The sequence below is a fragment of the Physeter macrocephalus genome, chromosome 13, assembly GCF_002837175.3.
Source record: "Physeter macrocephalus isolate SW-GA chromosome 13, ASM283717v5, whole genome shotgun sequence".
In the NCBI taxonomy this organism is placed as follows: Eukaryota; Metazoa; Chordata; class Mammalia; order Artiodactyla; family Physeteridae; genus Physeter; species Physeter macrocephalus.
In genome coordinates this window covers 8,718,134-8,740,869 of record NC_041226.1, presented here as the reverse complement: position 1 = coordinate 8,740,869, position 22,736 = coordinate 8,718,134, and the positions used below count along the sequence as shown (strand labels likewise).

Genomic DNA, 22,736 nt, shown 5'->3' with positions numbered 1-22,736 from the left:
CCTGGTCACTCTCTTCCTAACATCCTCTGAGTGTTTCTGCTTATGCTTTTTTGGTCCTCCTTGCTGAAGATGTTCCCCACCTCCTCTTTAGCCCCGGGTGTTAGTCCTTCACATCAGTCCTTCAACAAATGCACACTGATCCTCAGGTATGTTTCAGCATATGTGACACTGAGGGGTGCTGGCAGTGGCGGTACCTGGTACGAGGAGAGAGCCAGAGGACCATCCAGTTCAGGAAGAGGGTAGGATGATAATGAGGGGTTTCTTCAAAGTCCAAGGATGGAGGTGAGGGGTTCACAAAATGGAATCATAATTGAAAGAATGACCTAAGACATGTTCAAAACTCAGACACTGAAGAAAACAATGGGCAGTAGAAATGAATTTCTAGTTATATTTTGCAAACAAGAAAATGTTAAGGAAAAGCCCAAGCCTGCTGTATGGGACATGTTTTATTTTATCATGAAATAAAAAATACATATAAATTCTCTCAACTCCTACATTGTTCTTGTCTTCTTGGTCAATGAAGGTGATCTCAGGACTGAAGTGAATAAATAGGATACAGCGTTGTGACAGTGAAAGCCCAAAATGGTAGAATGAGTTAATCAAAATGAGTTAAAGCCTCTGGTTTGGACAATTTCTCCTAGAAACTGAGAAACACTGAAAATGCATACGCTCTGTCGTGATCAATGGAATCTGGAAAAAGGAAGAGCAGCTGGAAAATTAAAGATGGCAAATGCCGTTTTGATTTTCCAAAAGGTAAGTAGATTTCACAAGCTATAGTTGGATGAGCTTGAAGTTGGTTCTGGGCGAGATCGTAGGACAGGATATTGTGATGCTGCTTTGTGAGCACCTCAAAGAGAACAGGAACAGGGCAGCTCACGAAAAACAGGGCACGTCAGACCAACTTGATTTTCTTCATTTAAAGACTGATCAGATAAAAATGTGTGGTCGACTTTGCTTATATGTCTACCAGGCATTGATTAAGCGGTTTTATGATGCTTTTATAGACAAAATAAAGAATATGGGCACTGTCCTGCTCAATATTCTGCTCCATGACTTAGGTAAAGATGGCTCATCTTATTTTCAGATAACAGAGTGCTGGGATGAAGAGTGAATCTGTTGGATGAGCCAAGAAGACCTTCCCAGTGTGGTAAGAAAAACTGAATCTAACAGGGTGAAACTGAATAGGGATAGATCTGAAGTGCCACAACTAGCTCTCAGGTGCTAAGCGCACAAGTACAGGATGGAGAAGCTGTCACTTGTCAGTTATGCATATGGTACAGGATGAGGGATTTTAGAGACACAATCACTAGGAGTTAACAGTATGAAGTAGCCACAGAAAGAACAAATGTAACCTTAGGGCATAAGGAGTTTAGAAAGGAAGGGATGCTAGCTTCCCCCCCTGTTCTGCCCTTGTATGTGTCATACAAGTGATAATATTACATTTATTCTAGATACTACACGTAAGGAATATGGAGGTGACCGTATACAGAGTGGCAAACAGATTTGAAACCAGGCCCTTTGGGGAAGAAGTTAAGGATTCGAGGCTGCATGGGGAGAAACCTGTGCTGGGGTGCATGGTGATAATGGCCAGCTTTGAGCATCAGAGGAGTTACACAGAAGACTTATGGGGTGTGTTCTGATCAGTCTCATGGGGTAACGCTCAGAATCATGGGCAGCTTTAGAGATGTTTGGGGCAGTAGTCGAGTTATGTGACAGGACAGTTGATTAGCATATCGTTTGAAATTCCTTTCCCTCAGCACCTCCTAATTCCCTTCCTGGTTTATTTTTTTCCCCCATAATCACTATCTAACACACTACGCATTTTTATCTTTCTCCTTTGGAAGTTGAGCTCCTTGAGGGGAGGGCTTTTCATATGTGTTGTTTACCGCTATATCCTTGACACCTCATAGGTATCGATAAATATTTGTTGAAAGAATGAACGAACATGTGGGCTTGGCCAGCTTTTACCCTCCTGCTGTCTCTACCAAGAGTTCTGGGGTTGTCCATCTAGTTTCTTCCTTCCCTTGACACCTTTTCCTGGGGATGGTTTGTGTTTTGCTACGTTGGTTGTTTGGACTGTTGTAATGCAGGATCAGGAAGAAAACAGACAGGACAGGCCGAGGGCTTGCCTGAGACTGGGGAGACTTTTCTGCGAGTTTTGCAGAGTGGCAGGAGAAGCTGAGTGGTATGAAAAGGGGATGGGGGAGGGGAAGGAGATTTAAAGAAGAGTTGCTGAGCTTATGAACTGCTTTAGGATATCTGAATAATGTTTATAAAGAACTTCGGTTATTTTGAAACCAAGTTTGTTTTCTGGACACTTTCATCGATGGTAACAATATTCTGAGATTGGCCCATGTGGGTGGACTTCCAGAGGACTAAAGTCAGAGGTTTGGCTTTGAAGCCAAGTTCTAATACTTGTCAGCTGGCTGACTTTGGACAAACAACCTTTCTTCTCCAAGGATGGTTTCCTCATTCCTGAAAGGAATCTGATGCTGCCTGCCCTACCTCACAGACTTTGAGGACCAAAGTCCAAATGTTGGAAGCCTTTGTCAACTTTAAAAAGTGATAGATGAATGTAAGAAACTGTGTTTAATCCCCCTTGATGTGCCTTGCATGTAAGAGACACTTGGTGAATGTTTATTGATAAGAGTCTTATAATTTTTTTCTCTCTGAGTCTCTGGGAGAATCAAATTGCCTCGAAAGCATCAAATAACAGCTTGCATTAAGAGAACCCCTGATGAGTGATACTCAGGTTATGATGTGGTACCTAAGTTTTCTCAGACTTAGGAGAAATTAAACATTTAACTGGAGAAATTTCCAGCTGATCTGAGCAATCTGGTGGGGAAAAAAAATCTCTACTGTTTTTCACTAGGGAAAATTGGGGCCTGTATTATCAATAGCGCTTCCACATTCTTCCCTTCAGTGGGCTACCAGATACCGAGAGAGAAGTACTGACACAGAACAAAGCTATGAATCAGTGGTCCAGGGAAGGACTTGGCCTGTGAGGCCTAATTTTAAATCTCCTTGCTTAACCTTCTAGTGATACCTCTGCCTCCCCAGAAGTCAGCTTTCCCCAAATTCGGGGGCAAAAGATATAGAAGGGAGTCCTGCATGGGATAGAAGAGTATGTGTTGGTAGAAGATTCAGTTAGATGCTAGAGCAACTTCTTTCCATCTCTAGGTTTCTGGTTATTGTAGAATAAACACTGCACTGGGCATCAGAAGATATGGGCTGTAATTCTAGCTCTTCTACTAGTTAGTTGTAGATCTCAGGTAAGTCATTTAACTGTTGCAGACTTTAGTTACCTTGTAAATAATGAGAAGACGTAATTAGGAATTCATAAGACTTCTGTGACTCTAGATAATAGTTTTAAACAGCTCCTCTAAAACATGAATATTTTTCCTTCCTTTCTGCTAGGCTCTTTTAGTTTTCTTCCCTTCAGCATTATTCAGGGAGTGCAAGGACAATACTGATTTGTAGAAATGAACAGCCTGTGATTCTAAGCATTTCCAGTAAGACCAGAAGCAGTACAGTTAAGATTTCTTCTCTGGAGGAATCTGGAGCCCCAGAGCCAATGCAGAGCTACTCCAGAGGACAACAACAGCACGACCACATTCTCCAGGACGGAGAAGAAGGAGCTCACTGAGTCACCGAGGCTACAGCCAAACACAGGCATGATTCTCTATGTTCACACAAGATTCTTCCTCACTAATGAACTTCCTTCAGGGACCTCCCTTCTGGTATAAGGGAGTCTGTACCTAAATTCACGAGCAGCACAGAACTGCTGATGGCATTTCAAACAAATGTGCTTGTCCAGTATCAGCAAAGGATCAGATTATTTTTTATCCTGGATTTTAATATATATCACATTTCTAGAAACTTTCCCTTCTATTCTGAATGTTAAAGGGCAAAATTGTAAGATGATGGTACTACCTAGGGGCCTTACAACGTTGTCTTGCTAATTTTCTAATCTAGTCTAATGATCATCTTGGCAAGCGCAGAAAGTTGACCTCTCCATTATCCCAGAGTGACTCAGGCTCAGAGGGAATGACACAGAGTAACCAAACTCTCAAGAGGCTGAATATTTAATTGCTTTATTTATTTATCTATCTATCTATTTATTTATTGGCCACGCCGTGCAGCATGTGGGATTTCAGTTCCCTGACCAGGGATCGAACCCATGCCCCCTGCAGTGGAAGTGTGGAGCCCTAACCACTGGACTGCCAGGGAATTCCCTAATTGCTTTATTCAAATAGGATGCATTCCATTCCACTAATTGGAATGTTATTATTCCCCATCCAAGGTAACCTCCCAGATACTTTAGTATGAATAATTTAGGAAGTTAACGTAGTCATCATAAGGTTGATTGATGAGCAGGGAATCAAAGCAAAGAGACTCTCCATCTTGATATGAACAGTGTCACAATGAAGTTCATGGGAGTCATGGTGGAGATGCACAACCCATCCCTGCCCCCCAACAGAGACTGTCTCTAGGGATTGTATCTCTCAGATCCTGGTTTTCTTTTTTTGATGATGCTGGAAGCATCCTGACACTTTGTTTCTCAAGGCTGACCGTGTCCTATTTATTATTTTCTTTCCTCAGATATGCTAATATCACCGATTTCACCAAGATCGTGTTTTTGCTCTTTTTGTCCTGGGAGACAGTCCGTATCCTATCATTATATGTTTTAAACGATGGTTCTTGTCTATGCTAACACTCTTCCAGGTAAAAAAGTGCATCTAGTGCCTCTGAATCTGCAAGGTCATTTTCCAAATGATCTGGAGTAAAACCGTGGAACTATGTGTTTTCTTACTGAGATGCTCAATCCAGTTTAATTCTCTACGGAAAGTTTAAGTAAAACCAGTTGTTGTTTTAAATTATGAAATGGAAAGAAAGCATACTTTTCAATGCTTTATTGTCTAATCTGAATTACATTTAGAAAAATAACTTTAATGATAAAGGTAATCAACCTTATATTTCGTTTTACTCTTAGATTCAAAACATCTTAAACAAAACATCCCATAGATTTTCCCATAAAAACACTATCAGTAGCTACTTACATCTTTTTAAGTTCTGTGTATTTGATGAAAACTTTATCTGAAAGACTGTGAATATTGTTTTTCTTAAGAGACCTAAAATAACATGGAAAGAAAAACGTTATTATGGATTTTATGCCCAACCAAACTCTTCCCTAGAAGCTGCGTGCTTGAGAATATTTGATGACGCTCTTATACTACTTCACACCCATTTGAAAATGCCCATAATAAATGAAAACCTTCATGTGAGAACGAAAAGTCCATAAAGCAAAATGAAAGCAGTTTGCAAATATCTGACAAGGTTAGCCAGTTAGTACAATATGATAGACTGGAACATCTATAGTGATTTAACTTTTTCTTCTCTAGATAATTTAACAAAACACAACAAAAATCCTAACCAACTCATGCATGCCCAAATTATGATATGTCTGCAGGCAAATTCCTGAGGCTCTCAAAACTTCTATGCAGAGTTCAGAAAAACTTGCACTATTATGTCACAGCTAGCTTCGTGGATCTTTTATACCTTAAAGCCTTGGACAAATTACCACTATTTAAAATGAGATAGAATAAGTGAGTACCTTGCCTTTTTTTTCAAATTTTTATGTTTACTTGTATAGTACTGGCATATTAGTAATGATACATGAATTGGAAAGTAATTGAAAATAACTCCAGGCCACAGACGTTTGTGAGCTAAACGATAACCTGGCTAATCTAACATACAGTGTTTAAAACATTTTTTCCCTGGAGAAGAAGAGTGCAGAGTTCTCTGATGGCTGGTGGTTTTAAAGGGAATTTCTATGATTTTGCTAATATATAAGTAGCATAAAACAGAACAAAGAGAGTTTAGATTAGACTACATGGTTTTCACGTGACTTTAAGAGCAAATATCAAGATCTGAATTTTACTCACAGTAATGTCACATTGCTGGAAACGGCTGGCACAGACTTCAAGCCAGCATTTATACATTCCAACTCAGTTTCTTTGCAGTCACAGCGTTGTGGGTACTGATTTAAAACTAGAGGGCAAAAAGTAACGATTCAATAGGAAAAAAAACCTCTTTAATTATGACTTTATTTCTAGTAACTGGCATTGTTCTTTTTCCATTGAATGTATAACATTCACATCTTGTTAAATGAACTTATTCTGGCCCATAATAAAAGCAAACAAGAATTTTCTCCTAGTCAAATATAGACTCGGGACTTCCCTGGTGGCGCAGTGGTTAAGAATCCGCCTGCCAATGCAGGGAACACGGGCTCGAGCCCTGGTCTGGGAAGATCCCACATGCTGCGGAGCAACTAAGCCCGTACGCCACAACTACTGGGCCTGCGCTCTAGAGCCCACGAGCCACAACTAGTGAGCCTGCGTGCTGCACCTACTGAAGCCCGCGTGCCTAGAGCCCATGCTCCGCAACAAGAGAAGCCGCTGCAACGAGAAGCCCGTGCACCGCAACAGAGTAGCCCCTGCTCACCGCAACTAGAGAAAAGCCCGTGCACAGCAGTGAAGACCCAATGCAGCCAAAAATAAATAAAGTATGAAAAACAAAACCAAAAACAAATATAGACTCATGTGGTATTCATCTCAGTTCTAGCTTCCAGTGGTCATTTCAGAGGCATTTAACAAGGGATTAGAAAGAAACCACAGAGATGTTTAAATAGCATAAAAGCACACGGTGAACAAGATTAAGTTCTTCTCAATGAAAAACGTGAGTATGATTGAGTAAATCTTTAATGGGTATAACTGAGTCAATTCAATTTAACTGAATGGCACAAAGAGGTTGCTCAGTAAATGCTTGTTGGTTAAAATTAAACTCAATTATTTTCCCCCTTTCAAACTTCTCTTAGAGCTGCGACAAGAGTGAGATGCAGGCTGGGCAGTGGCCACCACTGTGCCTTAGTGAAATCAACCAACCCAGACACCCTATCATTCCGGCTCTTAGCTTTTCATTACTATGAAGTTAACGTGGTAGGTAAAAGTTGTAGAGAAACTGTAAAGCAGAAAAAGACCAAAGATCCATCTATCTGAAGCATTCGGAAGGAGGAAAAACACTTTAGGATTTACTTTGAGGGAACTCACATAATTATTAATACAATGGCATATTACCATAATTAGTAAGATTTATCATAATATATTAATAATATATAAACACTATCACATAATTCTTTTATTTATATATTATGTAGTTATTAATTATGTTAATGTTAAAATAATGGCATATGAGAAATCCATGGAGAAACCAGGCCAAGTTGGTCCACAGAACAATGACTCTTGTGTGTGTGTGCGTGTGAGAGAGAGAGAGAGAGAGAGAGAGAGAGAGAGAGAGAGAGAGAGAGAGAGAGAGTTGGGGGATGATATTAATGGAGCATTTGATGTTGCCTCTGATCCTGTGGGTATTTTTTTTGAAGGAGCTAAAAAAAAGTGAGTTATTTTCAAATGTTTATATTTATTATTTATTTAAATCTGATTATAAGTTCTTTCTAATTGCTCTGCTTCTTTTAGATCACTTTTATTCAAACCTTATTTTTAAAATCAATTTCACCAAATTTTAGTAAATCCAACAAACTTTTATTGAGTACCTCCCTAATCCAAAAGATGCATTCTAGTGTATAAGTGTTTAGAAAATACTCTGTGGTGTTCGTAGGCTTACGCCAATCATCTCAACTTCCTAAAGACAACTCCAGATTGTTTACTTCAATGTTTAATTGACATTGAAAATAGCAGTTACATTATTAGATTGAAAGCCTAGGATTGGAAGTTCTTACCTACCAATAAGAGAATTTCGTGTACTCCAAGCTGAGCCAGTTGACTAAACCAGAAATGTGAGTGTAACTCCCTCACCTGCAGGTCAGTCAAACCCCAACCTCTGGATTCTTCTTCTGAAGTGCCTCTTGAAGCTCTCTCTACCTCACTCTTCCCAGAGGTATTTTCTGGGCTCAGGTTCTTAGTATTAGTCCGGAGCATTGCAAGAAACATAATGTTCAGTGTCTCTTTCAACAAGCTTTCTCCTCAACCCCGGCAAAGTTGACATTGGGGTCGGATCAGGATCATTCTCTGTCGTGAGGAGCTGTCCTGTCCACTGTAGAAGGTTCAGCAGCATCCTTGGCCTCCATCCGCTACAGGCCAACAGTCACCCACTCCTCTCCACTTGTGACAACCCAGAATGTCCCCAGACATTGCCAAATGTTTTCTAGGGGCAGAATTGTCTCAGGGTGAGAACACTGTTCTAATCCGTTCTTTAAAATTCTGGTAGAAGAATCATTTTCACATACACTTCTTATCACTTCACCTTCCTCTTCACTAAATGGAAATAAGCTCACAACTTTGGTGGTTGCCCCTTGTATACAGCAGTGATCTCCACGATGGCATGTGTACAAGATGACCCATTGTGGTTCCGGAAGAAAATGTTAGAATTTTCAGTTATATTTATTTATTTATTATTATTATTATTTTTTGCGGTACACGGGCCTCTCACTGCTGTGGCCTCTCCCGTTGCGGAGCACAGGCTCCGGACGCGCAGGCTCAGCGGCCACGGCTCACGGGCTCAGCCGCTCCGCGGCACGTGGGATCTTCCCGGACCGGGGCACGAACCCGTGTCCCTTGAATCGGCAGGCGGCCTCTCAACCACTGCGCCACCAGGGAAGCCCAGTTATACTTACTTTTAAGCTTTTTCGTTTACTCTTTTCAATTTCTAACTTTATGTATGATATATTTGTGTATAATAAAGTATATAATAAGTGGTAGTTATAACCAGGTATTATAAAGTACATGATATACTACAGTGTAGTATTTAATATATGGACTTTATATACACATATTATGTATACATACTAATGTATGTTTTTAATTGTACATACACCTACATAATTATATCTACGTATATACATATTATATGTAATATAATAATATATTAACATATCATATAATCTGTGTATAGAGAGAGATATAATTCTATCTCTGGGATAGAGGCCAAACTCCAAAGAGTGCACCCGAAACCCTTTGTGGGCAGGCTCCAGCCTTCCGGGTCCAGCTCCTGTTCCTCCAACACATGTACTAGGACGAATGTGAAGCAGGCTCTGACTGACCCCACTGTTTTGCTGATCGTACTCCCCTGCTCATCCTGTCACCTCTTCCCCTTCCCTCCCTCCAAGGACTTCCAAGCCCATCTCAATGTCACCTTGTCTGTGGATTTCTCCCCATCGCTGGCACAGCCATCATTTCTCCCAAAGGGCTTCCACGTTCCCTTGTGCAAACATCCTTCCTTCAGTTTCGCACAAATATTGTATCATTCCTGCTTCTATAAGGGTCTGTCTTTCCTGCAACAGTGTGAGGTATTTGAGGACCTTAGTCCTCCTTGCACTCTCAGTGCCTAACATAGGTCCTGGAAAGGAGTTGGTGCTTAACATCTTTATTAAAGAAAGTAAGCAAAGGGAGTAAGATCTTTATTATTTGTCACAGGTATTCAGTACCTGTGTATTCTTGCACTCACAGGCTAATACATAGAATGAGCATGAATGGAGCATGTTGTTTTCTTCTTTCTATCTTTTCAGTCCCAAGAGCAGATAACAGACCAGTTGGCCACTGAAATACATTGAACTGAAATTGAAATTCTACAGGGAATTTATCACACCACCCATGTAAATCCATGCCCCGTAAATAACGTTGCTCACAAAGCTGAGGCTGAGTCTTCAAACCAGTACCACTTACAGCACTCCTGTGTTAACGCCACGTTATTAGCATCTCCATGGACTGTGCCAAACAGAGTCGCCCATCCACTAGTGTCTCCTGTGAAACACACGGCGACGAACATGTGTCAGTTATTCTAGAAATAAAATATCAAATTATAAAACAAAAGTATAAAAATTTGACCATGAAATCAATTTTAAAAATTTGTTTAAGTAACAGAAAGATAACAAGGGAGGAAAGGTAGGCAAACATCTGGAGTCTTGTCTTTTTCTGCAATTACAAACAGTTTAAATGTGTGTATCATAAAATATATAATGAAAATAGATGATTATTTTCCATACATGTACCCATCTTGAAAAATATCACCTGTTTCTAATGCTGACATTTTAAATGTTTGATCTTAATTTTGAGGTCCTCAGAAGAAAATATAATCTGAATTTTATTTTGTCATATGCATACGTGTATGTAGATACATACTTGATACATGTAATGAGTTCTGACAAAGTTTATATCACCTTTTTTAATAAGAAAAAAACCAAGTTCCTTTTAATAATGTCTGTCTAGTCCTGATGAGAAAAATATTTTCTCAACTTGTCAGATGATATAATCTGCTTATTTGCCAAGTTTTCCGTTTTTTACAATAAAATTGTATTCTTTTAAAAAAGAAGGCTTGATTTTTGAAGCATCATTACTTTAGCATAAGCTATTAAAGTGATAAAACACACAATATGATGTATGATACTTAAGTTCATACAAATAGAAAAGTAAATTTAAATAACTGCCCGCAGGTCCCTTTGATCTCTGAAAATTTTAGTTTATTTTTATTTCTTGCTGATAACCTCAGTGGTTTTTAAAATTATTCTATTTGATGCCTTTACATAAATTATTTAATTTGCGTTCCTAACACCCTCATGAGGTAGATAACATGCACGGTCTAAGATTTCCACTGAAGAGGAAAGGCCAAGAATTTGAGCGACTTGCCATTGGCATCCAGAGAGCCGCCCCATCACGAGCACTGATTGTACTCTACTGTTCTAGGATCCGGTGACACCAAAACAACTAAGAACTCTCCTCAAGGAGTTTATGTCTAGTGAGAGAAGTACAGTGTAAAGACAAGGCAGTCCTTGGTACAGTCGTCCGGGTATACCCAGGGTGCTATGGCAACAGAGAGAAAGGGTGCTTGTACTAGACCTGCGGCAGAGCTTCAGGGTGGGGCGGCATGGCTGGGAAAGCCAAGCTTCTCAGGGGAGGAGAGGACACCTAAACTGCACCCTACAGGCTGAGTAGGAGTGATTCACAGGTGGTGAAGCAGTGGTGCTGGGAGCATGCATGAGTTCCCAGGGGCAGGAGAGCAGATTCTAGAGATGCACTGGCACTCCTGGACTTTGCTGTCGCCTCTGATGGCTAGCTGGGCAGTGCCAAGGAGTGGCAGTTCTGTGTGGTATAAAACACACAGGATTCATTCAGATTCAGGAGACCTGGGTTCTAGTGTATACTCTGTGACTAACTAGACATGTCAACCTCTCTTGGCTTCAGTTTCTTCGAGAGAAAAATACAACGGGTTAGATGAGATGACACGTACAGTCCTGATATACAGACCTAAAATGGCCTACAAGAACTTTCGTGATCTGACCCCTGTTACCTCTTTACCCTCTTTATCCTTGCTCACTCCGCCCAAGCCAATCAGGCTTTTCCTTCCCACAAACACATTGTCTTGTTTCATTCAGCCTCAGGGCCTTTGCATTTGCTGTTTCCTTTGCCTGGAACTTTGCCAGAATATTTCATGGTTTCTTTCTTCTTTTCATTTCATTCTCAATTCAAATGTCATCATCTCAGAGAGGGTTTTTCTGGCTCTATCTTTAAAGTAGGCTCTTCCCCAACTCACTTTCTATCCCATTATCCTGTTCTATATACTTCACGGCACTTATCACTCTCTGAAATTATTTAATTTGTTTATGTACAAGTTTACTGTCCTCCTTCTTCACGTGGTCCCTGTGAACTGCATAAGGGCAAGACACTTGTCTCCCCTGAGCCTGCTGAGTCCTGGGGACTTGGAGAGCACACAATGGGCGCTGGATATAGGTCTACTGAATAACTGAATTCTCTAGGCAGGCCCATTTGCACTTTAAGGATATTGCTGAAGCTGAACCAAAATACCAAGCCATAGGGAAGTGGTCATAGTAAGCCATTTAAAATTAAAATAAGGGTATCCAAGGAGAACTTTAAATAATTTTATTTTTTCATCAAATACAACTTTTTGTAATACTGTGTTTCTGATTTAAGCAACCTCTAACTATGAAAATTCTGGTAATTATCACAAATCCACTGGGGAGCAATTAGTTGTGTCACAATAGGATTCCCTATAGAATACCAAATGCCCTTTTCCCCTTTTTCATCACCATTAGCATTCGATCCACCCACAGTTCTGGGAGGTTCACGAGGGCTGCTGTCCGTGTACGTACGGAGCTGAGCCCAGGACTCACCGCAGTTCCCCTCGTCAGCTCCGTTCCCGCAGTCGTCCATGCCGTCACAGTGAAAAGCACGGGGTAAGCACTGGGTCAGGTTCCCACAGGGAAAATATCCTTTGGGGCACAAAGGAGTGATTGTACTTCCTTCGGTCAGTGCAAACTCTATGTGAAAGAGGGGATAGAAGTCTTACGTAATGGGAAGAAATTGTTAATATGGCCAAACTCTTTTTGTGTTATCCCATTTAATTTTCACAAAATGCTATGAGTTGAGTTTGTCTGGTGTTATTCTTAGTGTACAGTTTCTCTGAAAAATGTTCTTAATTATAACATTTAAAATAATCACAATCATACCAAACACCAGCTATACCAAGAGTGGAATCAAGGCTCATTTTGAATTTGCTTCAGGAAGGCAACAGTAAACAAAACCAAAGCAACTGTCCTACTTTTGTATGAAATTAAAGACCTGTTCACTCCTGGAAACAAAAACGTAAAACTATGAGCTAACAGGACCAAATAGGTGGATTTATTTACTTATTAATCCTTTATAAGGAGGATTTGAGGTGACATAATGAACATACACATGCAGAAGGAGAGTTTAAGTGTGCGGGACAGTGAAATCCAAAACCGCATTGGAACAAGGAGAGATAATATTAAGTAATAACATCTAACACTCACTGGGCTTACTGTGTGCCAGGTAGTTTGCACAGAGCTTAATCTCAGTTATTCCTTCAACAAGTCTATGTGTGGGTGATAGTATCCTTCCTATTTCAGGGTTAGGGAAGTTGAATGCAAAATCACACAGGTAGATCTGAATCATCCGTCTGACCCCAGAGGCCCATTTTTAACCATCTTGCTAGGGGTAATCAGGAACCTGCATTGCAAGGAGCATAAGTCCTCTATGAGGACGAGTTAAAAATAGTCTTCTTGGGCCTCCCTGGTGGCGCAGTGGTTGAGAGTCCGCCTGCCGATGCAGGGGACGCGGGTTCGTGGCCCAGTCCGGGAGGATCCCACGTGCCGCGGAGCGGCTGGTCCCGTGAGCCGTGGCCGCTGAGCCTGCGCGTCCGGAGCCTGTGCTCCGCAACGGGAGAGGCCGCCAACAGTGAGAGGCCCGCGTACCACGGGAAAAAAAAAAAAAAAAAAAAAAAGTCTTCTTGTGCTGGGAATGTAAGAGAAAATGAATGAGAGTTGAACAACTGCTGGGTTCAATGAGAAAGCACAGAAAGGAAATATAATTAACATTTACCGAGTTACTATATCTGTGGATAGGATGACCAAAGAAATTCCAGAATTTTAGATGCAAGAGACACTCCTTTAATTCTGAAAGAGTACTTTCCAGAAAATAAAGAGATGTGGTTTTTTGGTAAATACTCTAGTAAAAATCTGCAAGTCATGTATTTTTTTTTTAAAAAGGGGAGTATGGGTTGGACAGAAATAGGCAAGGGAGATTAAGAGGTACAAACTTTCAGCTGCAAAATAAATGAGTCAAGGGTATAAAATGTGAGTGGGCGGGCGGAAAGGAGCGCAAGATGACACTTCACAGAAACAGATTTAAGGAGCGTGCAGACTCAGGCAGGGAGTAGTGTAGTAGTCTGCTCAGTACAGACTCATCATGACTAACTGAAGGGAACGAGGGCAGTTGGCAAAGTTTTCCTAACCGCACCACTGAAGTTTGGCATCACGGCCAGGAATTTTCCTGGGTTGGGGGTACGGGGCTTCCTAACACTGCAGAGGACCAGAGAACCAACCTTCGCGGAGCATCTTCTACTGTGTGCCGGGTGTTTCCTAATTATTTCACTTAATCCTAACAGCAACTTTGTGTTCTTGGTATTATTATCTCCGCGTAAGGATGAGGAATGAAGGCTGAGAAGGTGAAGGCACGTCTACTCTGGTTCTTGGGAAAACACCCTGGTGAGGTCTGGGCCCTCCAAGCGAATGCTGCCTTGCATTGAGGTGTTCTCCCACCAGACGGATCACCAGGCTCTCCTAAAGTCGGTGAAGGCTGCTGGTCTTCCTTGTTTAACGAATCATGCCGTTTGTAAAAGGGCAGGGGTTTGCTACAGGCACTAAAGCTATGTCTGAGTTACGGTGCATGCCAAGCTTTTAGTGATATCGTTAGAGAGGATGGGTAGACTATTTGAGTTTTTGAGCTTTTGTCCTTTAGTCCCGATGACCCTCAAGACCCAGCAAACACATAAAAGAGCAGCATCTGGCCCTTTCCTAGGGACAGCCAGATGAAGCAGTGTCCATTCTCCCATGGAAGCCGCTGCTGCTGCACCCACTAGGCCTTCCCTGAGTGGCGAGTGTGGCCCTCAGATTCTTTTCTATCCACTGGATTTTTGTTTTTACGAAAGCAAGAACTACTTTCTCTGCTTCTGCTGCAGTGATCAATGAATGATTTACTACGAGCAATTGGGCATAAGACCAGTCAGATCTGACTATTTTAGGAATACCCTCTGCTGTGTGGCTCTGGGGTTTGGCTTGTTAAACCTACTCACACAGGGAGAGGCATGCTGAGTCACAGATTTTAAAATCTCTTCACTTCTTTCTTTTTTTTTTTTTTTTTTTTTTTTTTGTGGTATGCGGGCCTCCCTCTGTTGTGGCCTCTCCCGTCGTGGAGCACAGGCTCCGGACGCGCAGGCTCAGCGGCCATGGCTCACGGGCCCAGCCGCTCCGCGGCACGTGGGATCCTCCCAGACCGGGGCGCGAACCCGGTTCCCCTGCATCGGCAGGCGGACGCGCAACCACTGCGCCACCAGGGAAGCCCACTTCTTTCTTATAAAGATTTCTACAGAGGGCAGATTTATAAAAACTAGCTGTCCTCCTGTGTTTGGAACATGAGTAAGGGTCAATATTTCTTAGTGCAGCAGCTTAAGAATTGTTTAAAATAGTAACTCACAGTTAAGTTTGGTATCACATCACAGTCTGACATACAAACTCACACACACATACACACACACAGAAAGCAAAATTTCTTGAAATATTACTTACCTTTTACTACAGTGGCTGAACTCTCATCATTGCTATTCTATCTCATTCAGTTGAAAAGGCATCACAAGTCACTAAGTTGATCTCACGGGCCACTAATGGCATGGGACCCACTATTTAAAAATATTCATTAGTAATGAAGTCCTCTGGAGACCATGAGACCCAGATTATAACTCTCTCTGCCACTCCCAAGCTGTGTGACTTCAAGCAAGCTGCTTAACCTCTTTAAACTTTAGTTTTCTCATATTTAAAATAGGGGTAATGATAATATCCCAGGAACCAGACAAGTTAGTGCTTGTGAAGTGCTGGAGAGTGCCTGGCCCATGGCAGACCTTTGGGTAACGCTGGCATTCAGGCAATTTCAATGCAAAGTGAAAAAATAGGACTTTAGTGGACGGTGGCTGTGCCTTAGCATTGCATGATCTTTTTATATGACTTCTATGAAAGAAATAATAGGGCTATAATAAAGTTTCTCCAACTTTTTCATGTTATTCTATTTTAAAAGCCATGTGAGGGCTTCCCTGGTGGTGCAGTGGTTGCGCGTCCGCCTGCCGATGCAGGGGAACCGGGTTCGCGCCCCGGTCTGGGAAGATCCCACATGCCGCGGAGCGGCTGGGCCCGTGAGCCATGGCCGCTGGGCCTGCGCGTCCGGAGCCTGTGCTCCGCAACGGGAGAGGCCACAACAGTGAGAGGCCCGCATACCGCAAAAAAAAAAAAAAAAAAAGTTAAAAGCCATGTGACACATATATGGTTTCTATTTTAAGCAGCCTCAAATCTCTTTTGAAAGTTGAAGGGGGTTGTAAATGATTAAGCAACAAAAATGTCCTTACCACTTCCTAATAATATTTCTTATTGATCTAGAAGAGGTGATTAAGCCTTTGATTCAAGACAATTTTGAAACAGAAAACTGAGGCTGTGTAAGATATTTTGAAGGTGGACTATTGTCTTCCGTTATAGGGTTTTATCCTGAAGGTAACCTTGAGTTCTCTGAGGGCTGGACTCAACTCAATGTGCCTTCTCACAGATGCAGACCCATTCCGAGGGAGACAGACAGTCAAGTGTCACAGACAAGAAGGATCAAGATTACTTCCTTTTCCTTGGGGAAAAAATGGGGTTCACCCAGCAAGGACGGGTGAAGGAAGGGGAGGAGAAAGACTGACCATGTACGAACAGCACCTACCAACTGTATTTCTCAAAATTCTCCATTTTCACCCCAGAATGGAATATTCCTGAAAACTCAAGGTATTAATTTTATGTGGAAGAAAATAAATAAAGAGAATCTATTCCCTACCTACCCCTTGCCTTCTGTATCCTAAATCCCAGTTGTCGAACCTAGTGCCTCATACTTACTTGGTGCTCAATAAAATTTTTTTAATGAACGAATGAATTAATGGGTGATTTAGGAATAAAAGAAGAGTTGAAGGAATAGCCCCTTTAAAAATGTAGAATTCCCATAGTTGCAGGGTAATGTTTTTATTTTGATGAGAAAGTATTTCTTACTCTTCAAGGTATTTATCATTCGGTTATTATACAATTTAGAAAATGATTAAGAATCCTTGCTGTATTTGGTGCATACTGAAAAAGAATCAATACCCGTCTGTAGACAGCATATTACGCCGTCTATTCTTCCTGCCATCTGTGGAAGTGGAGATAGTTTTACTGAAACTCGGGGATTGTAAAAACGGAGGATGCCTACATACAAGCTGTGTCAGTAGTTTCTATGGGACCTGTGTCAAACACACAGCTGAGAGGAGGTTTGAACATATGAAAGAAAACTTCTCCATAATGGTCTTTCTCGTCTCTCTTCTGGTCAATGTTCTGGACATATCTGTGCAAAGGGATTCTAAAATGACTCCTTGGTAGCTTTTGGAAACCAGCTGACTGCTGCCTAAGGACACACTTTGTTGCCCACAAACCCCTTCCTTGTTGGGAAACTACCGGTGAGAATGATCTTACAGGTGCTCAGTCAGAATCGATGGAGGTGATCAAGACCCTCTCTGCTTTCTCTGATTCTCTGCCAATGCTTGTCCTGCATGAAGCTGAAGAAAGCCTTTATCGCTCAGCCTGGTTTTCTGGCTGAGACTCTCTCCACAGCCCTGCCAGGGACGAAGGTCCCACCACCCACAGGGAGCCCAGAGGATCCTGCCCAGTGAGGCCATTTCCCAGCGTGTACTGCTCCTAGTGGAGCTCAATCCAGTTTGGAGGCAGGGGAGCCTCTGCCATTTACTCTAAAGAGCCAGTTACTGCAGCACAGGAAGGAACATTCATTCAACATCTAGGACGTTTTAGCTGAGTGCGTACTACATGCTACCTCAACAAGGCAGACAACGTCCATCCCCACCTGGAGCTCAGGTGGCAGGATCTCCAGGAGGAGCGGCACAGCGCTACTCAGTGAAGCAAAGGTGAGTCCAGTTCATTCGCTGAGTCCACCCGCTGGACGCCCCCCTCCTTCTGGGAGGAGTCTAAGTGCCACTAAAAGCTCACCTTTCTAGGGCACCCAATTTATTATTTGTTTGAAGGAGACTAGTAAAGCCTGCCTTAAAAAGTGGTTATGTTAAGGTGAGTGGAGAGAGATTACCCCCTTGGTGGCTGTTTTTTGAAGTTAGAAATCTTGTCCTTTATGCTACTGTTCAGTCCTCCCAGCTCTGACAATATTGTGTGGCCATATCAGTCAGTATGTGTAGAATTCAGACCCAGTTGCATGCACACATTTACCCCCAACTTCTTCCCATTTCAAAGATTCCTACCTTAACTGAGTTTCTCTAAGCCCCTATTTTCTGTGGTGTTCTTCTGAGACAAACCCACCGCCTCTGACTGGTGAATGTCCTTCAGGATCCTACTCACAGATTTTCTGCAGAAACCATCACCCCATCTCCCTCTTCAGACTATTGCCCAATGTTTGGACAGATTTGGGGAAATGATGCTTAACTACGTGGGACAGAGTATAGGTTCAATACGTGTTGACTTAAATAGGAAAAAACCAGAATTTTAAATTGCCAACATCATCCTCACCAGGGATGGATTTCCATCCTATGTCCCCCTTGGCTGGGTGCTTTTATGTGGGTCACAAACTGAACACCATGGTTCTCGGTGGGTTCTAAGGTATATGCAGGCACAAGAAAGATTTCTTTTCCCAAAACACCTCTTCTACTGACCAGTAAACTGCTTAAGCTTCATTTTAAGGGATGCATTCTTTTAGGTTCATATCTTGTCTTTTAGTATTTAAATTCCTATCTTGTTCTGCATGAGTTTGAGAGACTGGCTCCTTCCTAAAATCTGCCTGTGTACAATGAACTCAGAGAATGAACACTGTGGTGGATGAAGGAAAGAAGAACATTGGAAAGGGTGATTATGAAAGAGACAGGATGAAACCTGACAGAAACTTGGCATGGGAAATGTGGAGAGGAGAGAAGATGACAGCTTTTTCCTTTCACGGCTCTCTCTTCCAATTCCTCTCTGAGTGGCTGACTGCTCTGTCTCGAGGGACTTTCACTGGCTATTCTTCTTGGTGGTAATTCCCTCAAATTCTAGTCAAATCAACTTACAGATTTACCTGTATCCTAGGCTGCTGCCTATGACTGGGCAGGATGTACCTCGCACAAGTATGGGGCACTGTTCACACAGCTGCTGGCGTTGAGCTGTGCAGAAGCCACACAGTACTAGGCTGAGGCCCTGGATGCTTATTTTATGATGCACAAAGGTTGATGGGCTCCCTTCCTGCCCATGGGAAAGCCTCCCATCTGTGTTCTGTAGTCCACTTCACCTCCTCTTCTCAGAATCTCTCTCCATTATCTCCTTTCTCTCCTGTATTTCCAATATTCCTGTCTCTCCACTGGTTTTTCTGTTCACACTAATCTTATTCAATTATCACCCATCTTCAAAACAAACAAATCAAACAACCAACTAACCAGTCAAGCAACCAACCAACCAACCAACCAACCAAGTAACCAACCCAAATCCTATTATAGTCACACTGGAACTGAGACACCCTTCTCTCTTCAAAGTTAAATTTCTCAGAAAAATCATACTAGTCAATGTTTCCACTTCCTCACCACCCTTTCTTTCTTCAGTTCACAGCATTCAGTCTTGGCCTTGCTGCTCCAGTGAAATTCTTCCCACTGGAATCACTAATGTCCTCTTTGTTACTAACACCAAACATATTTTATAGTCTTCATTTTAGTTAGTTCTCTGCAGCATCTGACACAGCCAACCACAGTCACCAGGTTGAAACCTTTTCTCCCTTGGCTTTGTGATGTCTCACTGCCCTGGTTTACTTCCTTCTTCTCCACGCTCTCTGATGGCCCTGTCTCTATTCCCACCCATCTCCTTAATGCACTGGCTCTTTTTTTCTTTGTCAATATCCTGAATGTCACCGATATGCACTGGGTCAGAATCAAATCAATTAGAGAATTTAGAGGGACCTGCCAAGAGTTACTAGTATTTTACTTGGTCAAACAAGAACATTAAAAAAAAACCTAAATTACCACTATTATAATAATGATTATAAGAAAAATGGTATTTTATTGCCAAAAATTTGAGAATATATGCACAGAAGAAAAGACAATCCGTTGAAAGGAATATATTTAGCTTTACAAAAAAACTAACTTATTTTTGCTCACGGACTGGTGAAACTTTCATTCCTGACAGCAGTGGCCTGGAACACAGTGTTTGGAACTACGTGTGAGAAAACCAAATCTGGCAATGTTGACCAGACTTCTTCAGGGCAGTTAGCCCTCTGTTCTATAACTCACAAATATTTTCTCCCAGTTTGTCACTTGTCTTTAACTTTGCTTACAACAGAGGCTCCGGAGAGGAAATGATCTGATCCTGACTTTAAAATAATTATGCAAACTAAAAATAGAAAACATTCTATTTTTAGAATATTTTATATAAAATATTTAAATACTCTATAATAAAAACCCATAGCATATAATATACTTAATGGTAACTTTTTGAAGACGTTTAGTTTGAGGTTGGGATCAGGGCAGTGATGTCCATCGTTACTACATCTTTTCAAGGCTGTCGTGGAGGACTTAGCAAACGTAGTGAGGCCAGGCAAGCAAATCAATCATACACAAGTTGCGAGAAATAAAACTGTCATTATTCATGAATGGTATGAGTGTGAACAGAAAAAATCCAAAATAATAAATTATTAGTGCTAGAGAGTTTATCAAGGTTTCTGTAAAATCAATTTAATTTCTACATATCATCTACAAACAATTCGAAAGTGAAATGTTTAAAAAATACTTTTACTATAGCATCAATTGTTGTCACATTTAGGAATACATCGAACAAAAGCCTGCAAGACATTTATGTAAAGTATATAAAATTATTGATAGACATTAAAGACCTAAATAAATGGAGTTAATTCTCTCAAACTGGGGAATTCCCTGGGGGGTCCAATGGTAAAGAATCCGCCTTCCAATGCAGGGGACGCGGGTTCGATCCCTGGTCGGGGAACTAAGATCCCACATGCCGCCGGGGTAACTAAGCCCGCGTGCCACAACTACTGAGCTCACGTGCCTCAATGAGACAGCCATGTGCCGCAAACTACAGAGCCTATGTGCCCTGGAGCCCACGTGCCATGACTAGAGAGAAAATCTGCACGCCACAACTAGAGAGAAGCCCAAGCGCCACAACGAAGATCCCATGTGCCGCAACTAAGACCCGACACGGCCAAAAAAATAAAGAAAATAAATAAATAAATATTTAAATAAAACAGCTTTTTATATATATATAATTGAAAAGCTGACATTAAAAAAAAAAGACCTAAATAAATGGAGTTAATTCTTTTCTCAAATTGATCTACGGGTTCACAGCAATTCCAATAAGAATCTAGGAGTGTACATGTATACATGTATGTGTGCGTAGAAATGGATAAGCTGTTTCTCCAAGGCATATGGTGACGATAAAGGACAGGAGGAGCTAGCTGTGTCTTGAAGAAGGAACACAAGGTGAGAGAACTGTTTACCTGTATATCAGGACTTATGATAATGATACAATAATTCAGAAAGTTCAGAAAAATACAGATACACACGGACATTTGATTTAGGACCAAGTGACACTGCAGAGCGGTAGTGGGGGTTAGTCACCTCTAAGTAGATTATGGATCTAAAGATTAAAGGTGAAACAATAGAGTTTCTGGAAGATAATATAGGAGAAAAGACTTATCACTTTAGGGTAGGATTTTAAGGGAAATAAAAACAAAACAAAAAATGAAAGCATTAATCATAAAAGATAGCTAAATTAGACTATATTAAAATTCAGAACTTCTGTTAACCCCAAAATAAAAAATAAAACAAAGTCACCATTAAGAATATGTAGAACAGACCTACTAGAGCATGGACTTGAGGACATGGGGAGGGGGAAGGGTAAGCTGTGACGAAGTGAGAGACCTACTAGAGCATGGACTTGAGGACATGGGGAGGGGGAAGGGTAAGCTGTGACGAAGTGAGAGACCTACTAGAGCATGGACTTGAGGACATGGGGAGGGGGAAGGGTTATGTAGAGGCAAGCCTCAGAGTAGAAGATGTTTCCAAAAGTTTTGTAATTAGGAGAGAGAGGAAGAGAGAGAGAGAGGTCAGTCCTACAAATTAATAAAGAAAAGATGAACAGTAAATAGAAAAATGGGCAAGAGACTTGAACAGACACTAAACAAAAGAGGATATCCAAATGGCCAAAAACATCTGAGAAGGCATAAACCTAATTAGTAGTCAGGGAAATGCAAATTACCATAGGCAAAAACAAATGACCAGTATGGTTACGTATAATTTAAAAAACTACCAATCATACACTGGTGAGAATGTCAAGCTATGCAAACTCTCCTGCACTGACAGAAGTGTTAACTGGAACAACTGCTTTGGAAAACAGTTTGTCATTATCTACTCAACTTGACGACTGAGAACCTTATGAGTCAGCAGTTTCCGTTCTCTGTACACATGCCCGTAGAGATGCATGCACATGTGCACCAAGAGACTCAGACAGACAGCAATATTCACAGAAGCATTACTTATAATAGCCCCAAACTGGAAACAATACAAACATCCTTGAAAAAAATAAAGTGGATAAAAATTGTGGTATATTTATCAATGGTATACTGGATAGTACTGAAAATGAACAAAAAGTCATTCAAAGTGATTTCAGATCAAGCATAGCCAGTGAGCAGTTCTCCTTTACTTTTTTTTTTTTAACATCTTTATTGGAGTATAATTGCTTTAAAATGGTGTGCTAGTTTCTGCTTTATAACAAAGTGAATCAGATACACATATACATATATCCCCATATCTCCTCCCTCTTGCGTCTCCCTCGAACCCTCCCTGTCCCACCCTCCCTACCCCACCGCTCTACGTGGACACAAAGCACTGAGCTGATTTCCCTGTGCTATGTAGCTGCTTCCCACTAGCTATCTATTTTACATTTGGTAGTGTATATATATGTCCATGCCACTCTCTCACTTTGTCCCAGCTTACCCTTCCCACTCCCTGTGTCCTCAAGTCCATTCTCTACATCTGTGTCTTTATTCCTGTCCTGCCCCTAGTTCATCAGAACCATTTTTTTTTTAGATTCC

General features: G+C 41.4%; 1 protein-coding gene across 1 annotated transcript in view; it reads right to left on the bottom strand.

The window, feature by feature from the left end:
• The window catches only part of RXFP2 (relaxin family peptide receptor 2), a 64,360-nt gene that overhangs the window by 35,104 nt on the left and 6,520 nt on the right, over positions 1-22,736 (bottom strand). Inside the window, exons 2-5 of the mRNA XM_024126006.1 lie at positions 12,200-12,346; positions 9,738-9,815; positions 5,946-6,051; positions 5,061-5,132 (exon numbers count right to left, since the gene is read on the bottom strand). Of these exons, the coding sequence (XP_023981774.1) occupies positions 5,061-5,132; positions 5,946-6,051; positions 9,738-9,815; positions 12,200-12,346 (403 nt within the window). The remainder of the gene's footprint in view (positions 1-5,060; positions 5,133-5,945; positions 6,052-9,737; positions 9,816-12,199; positions 12,347-22,736) is intronic.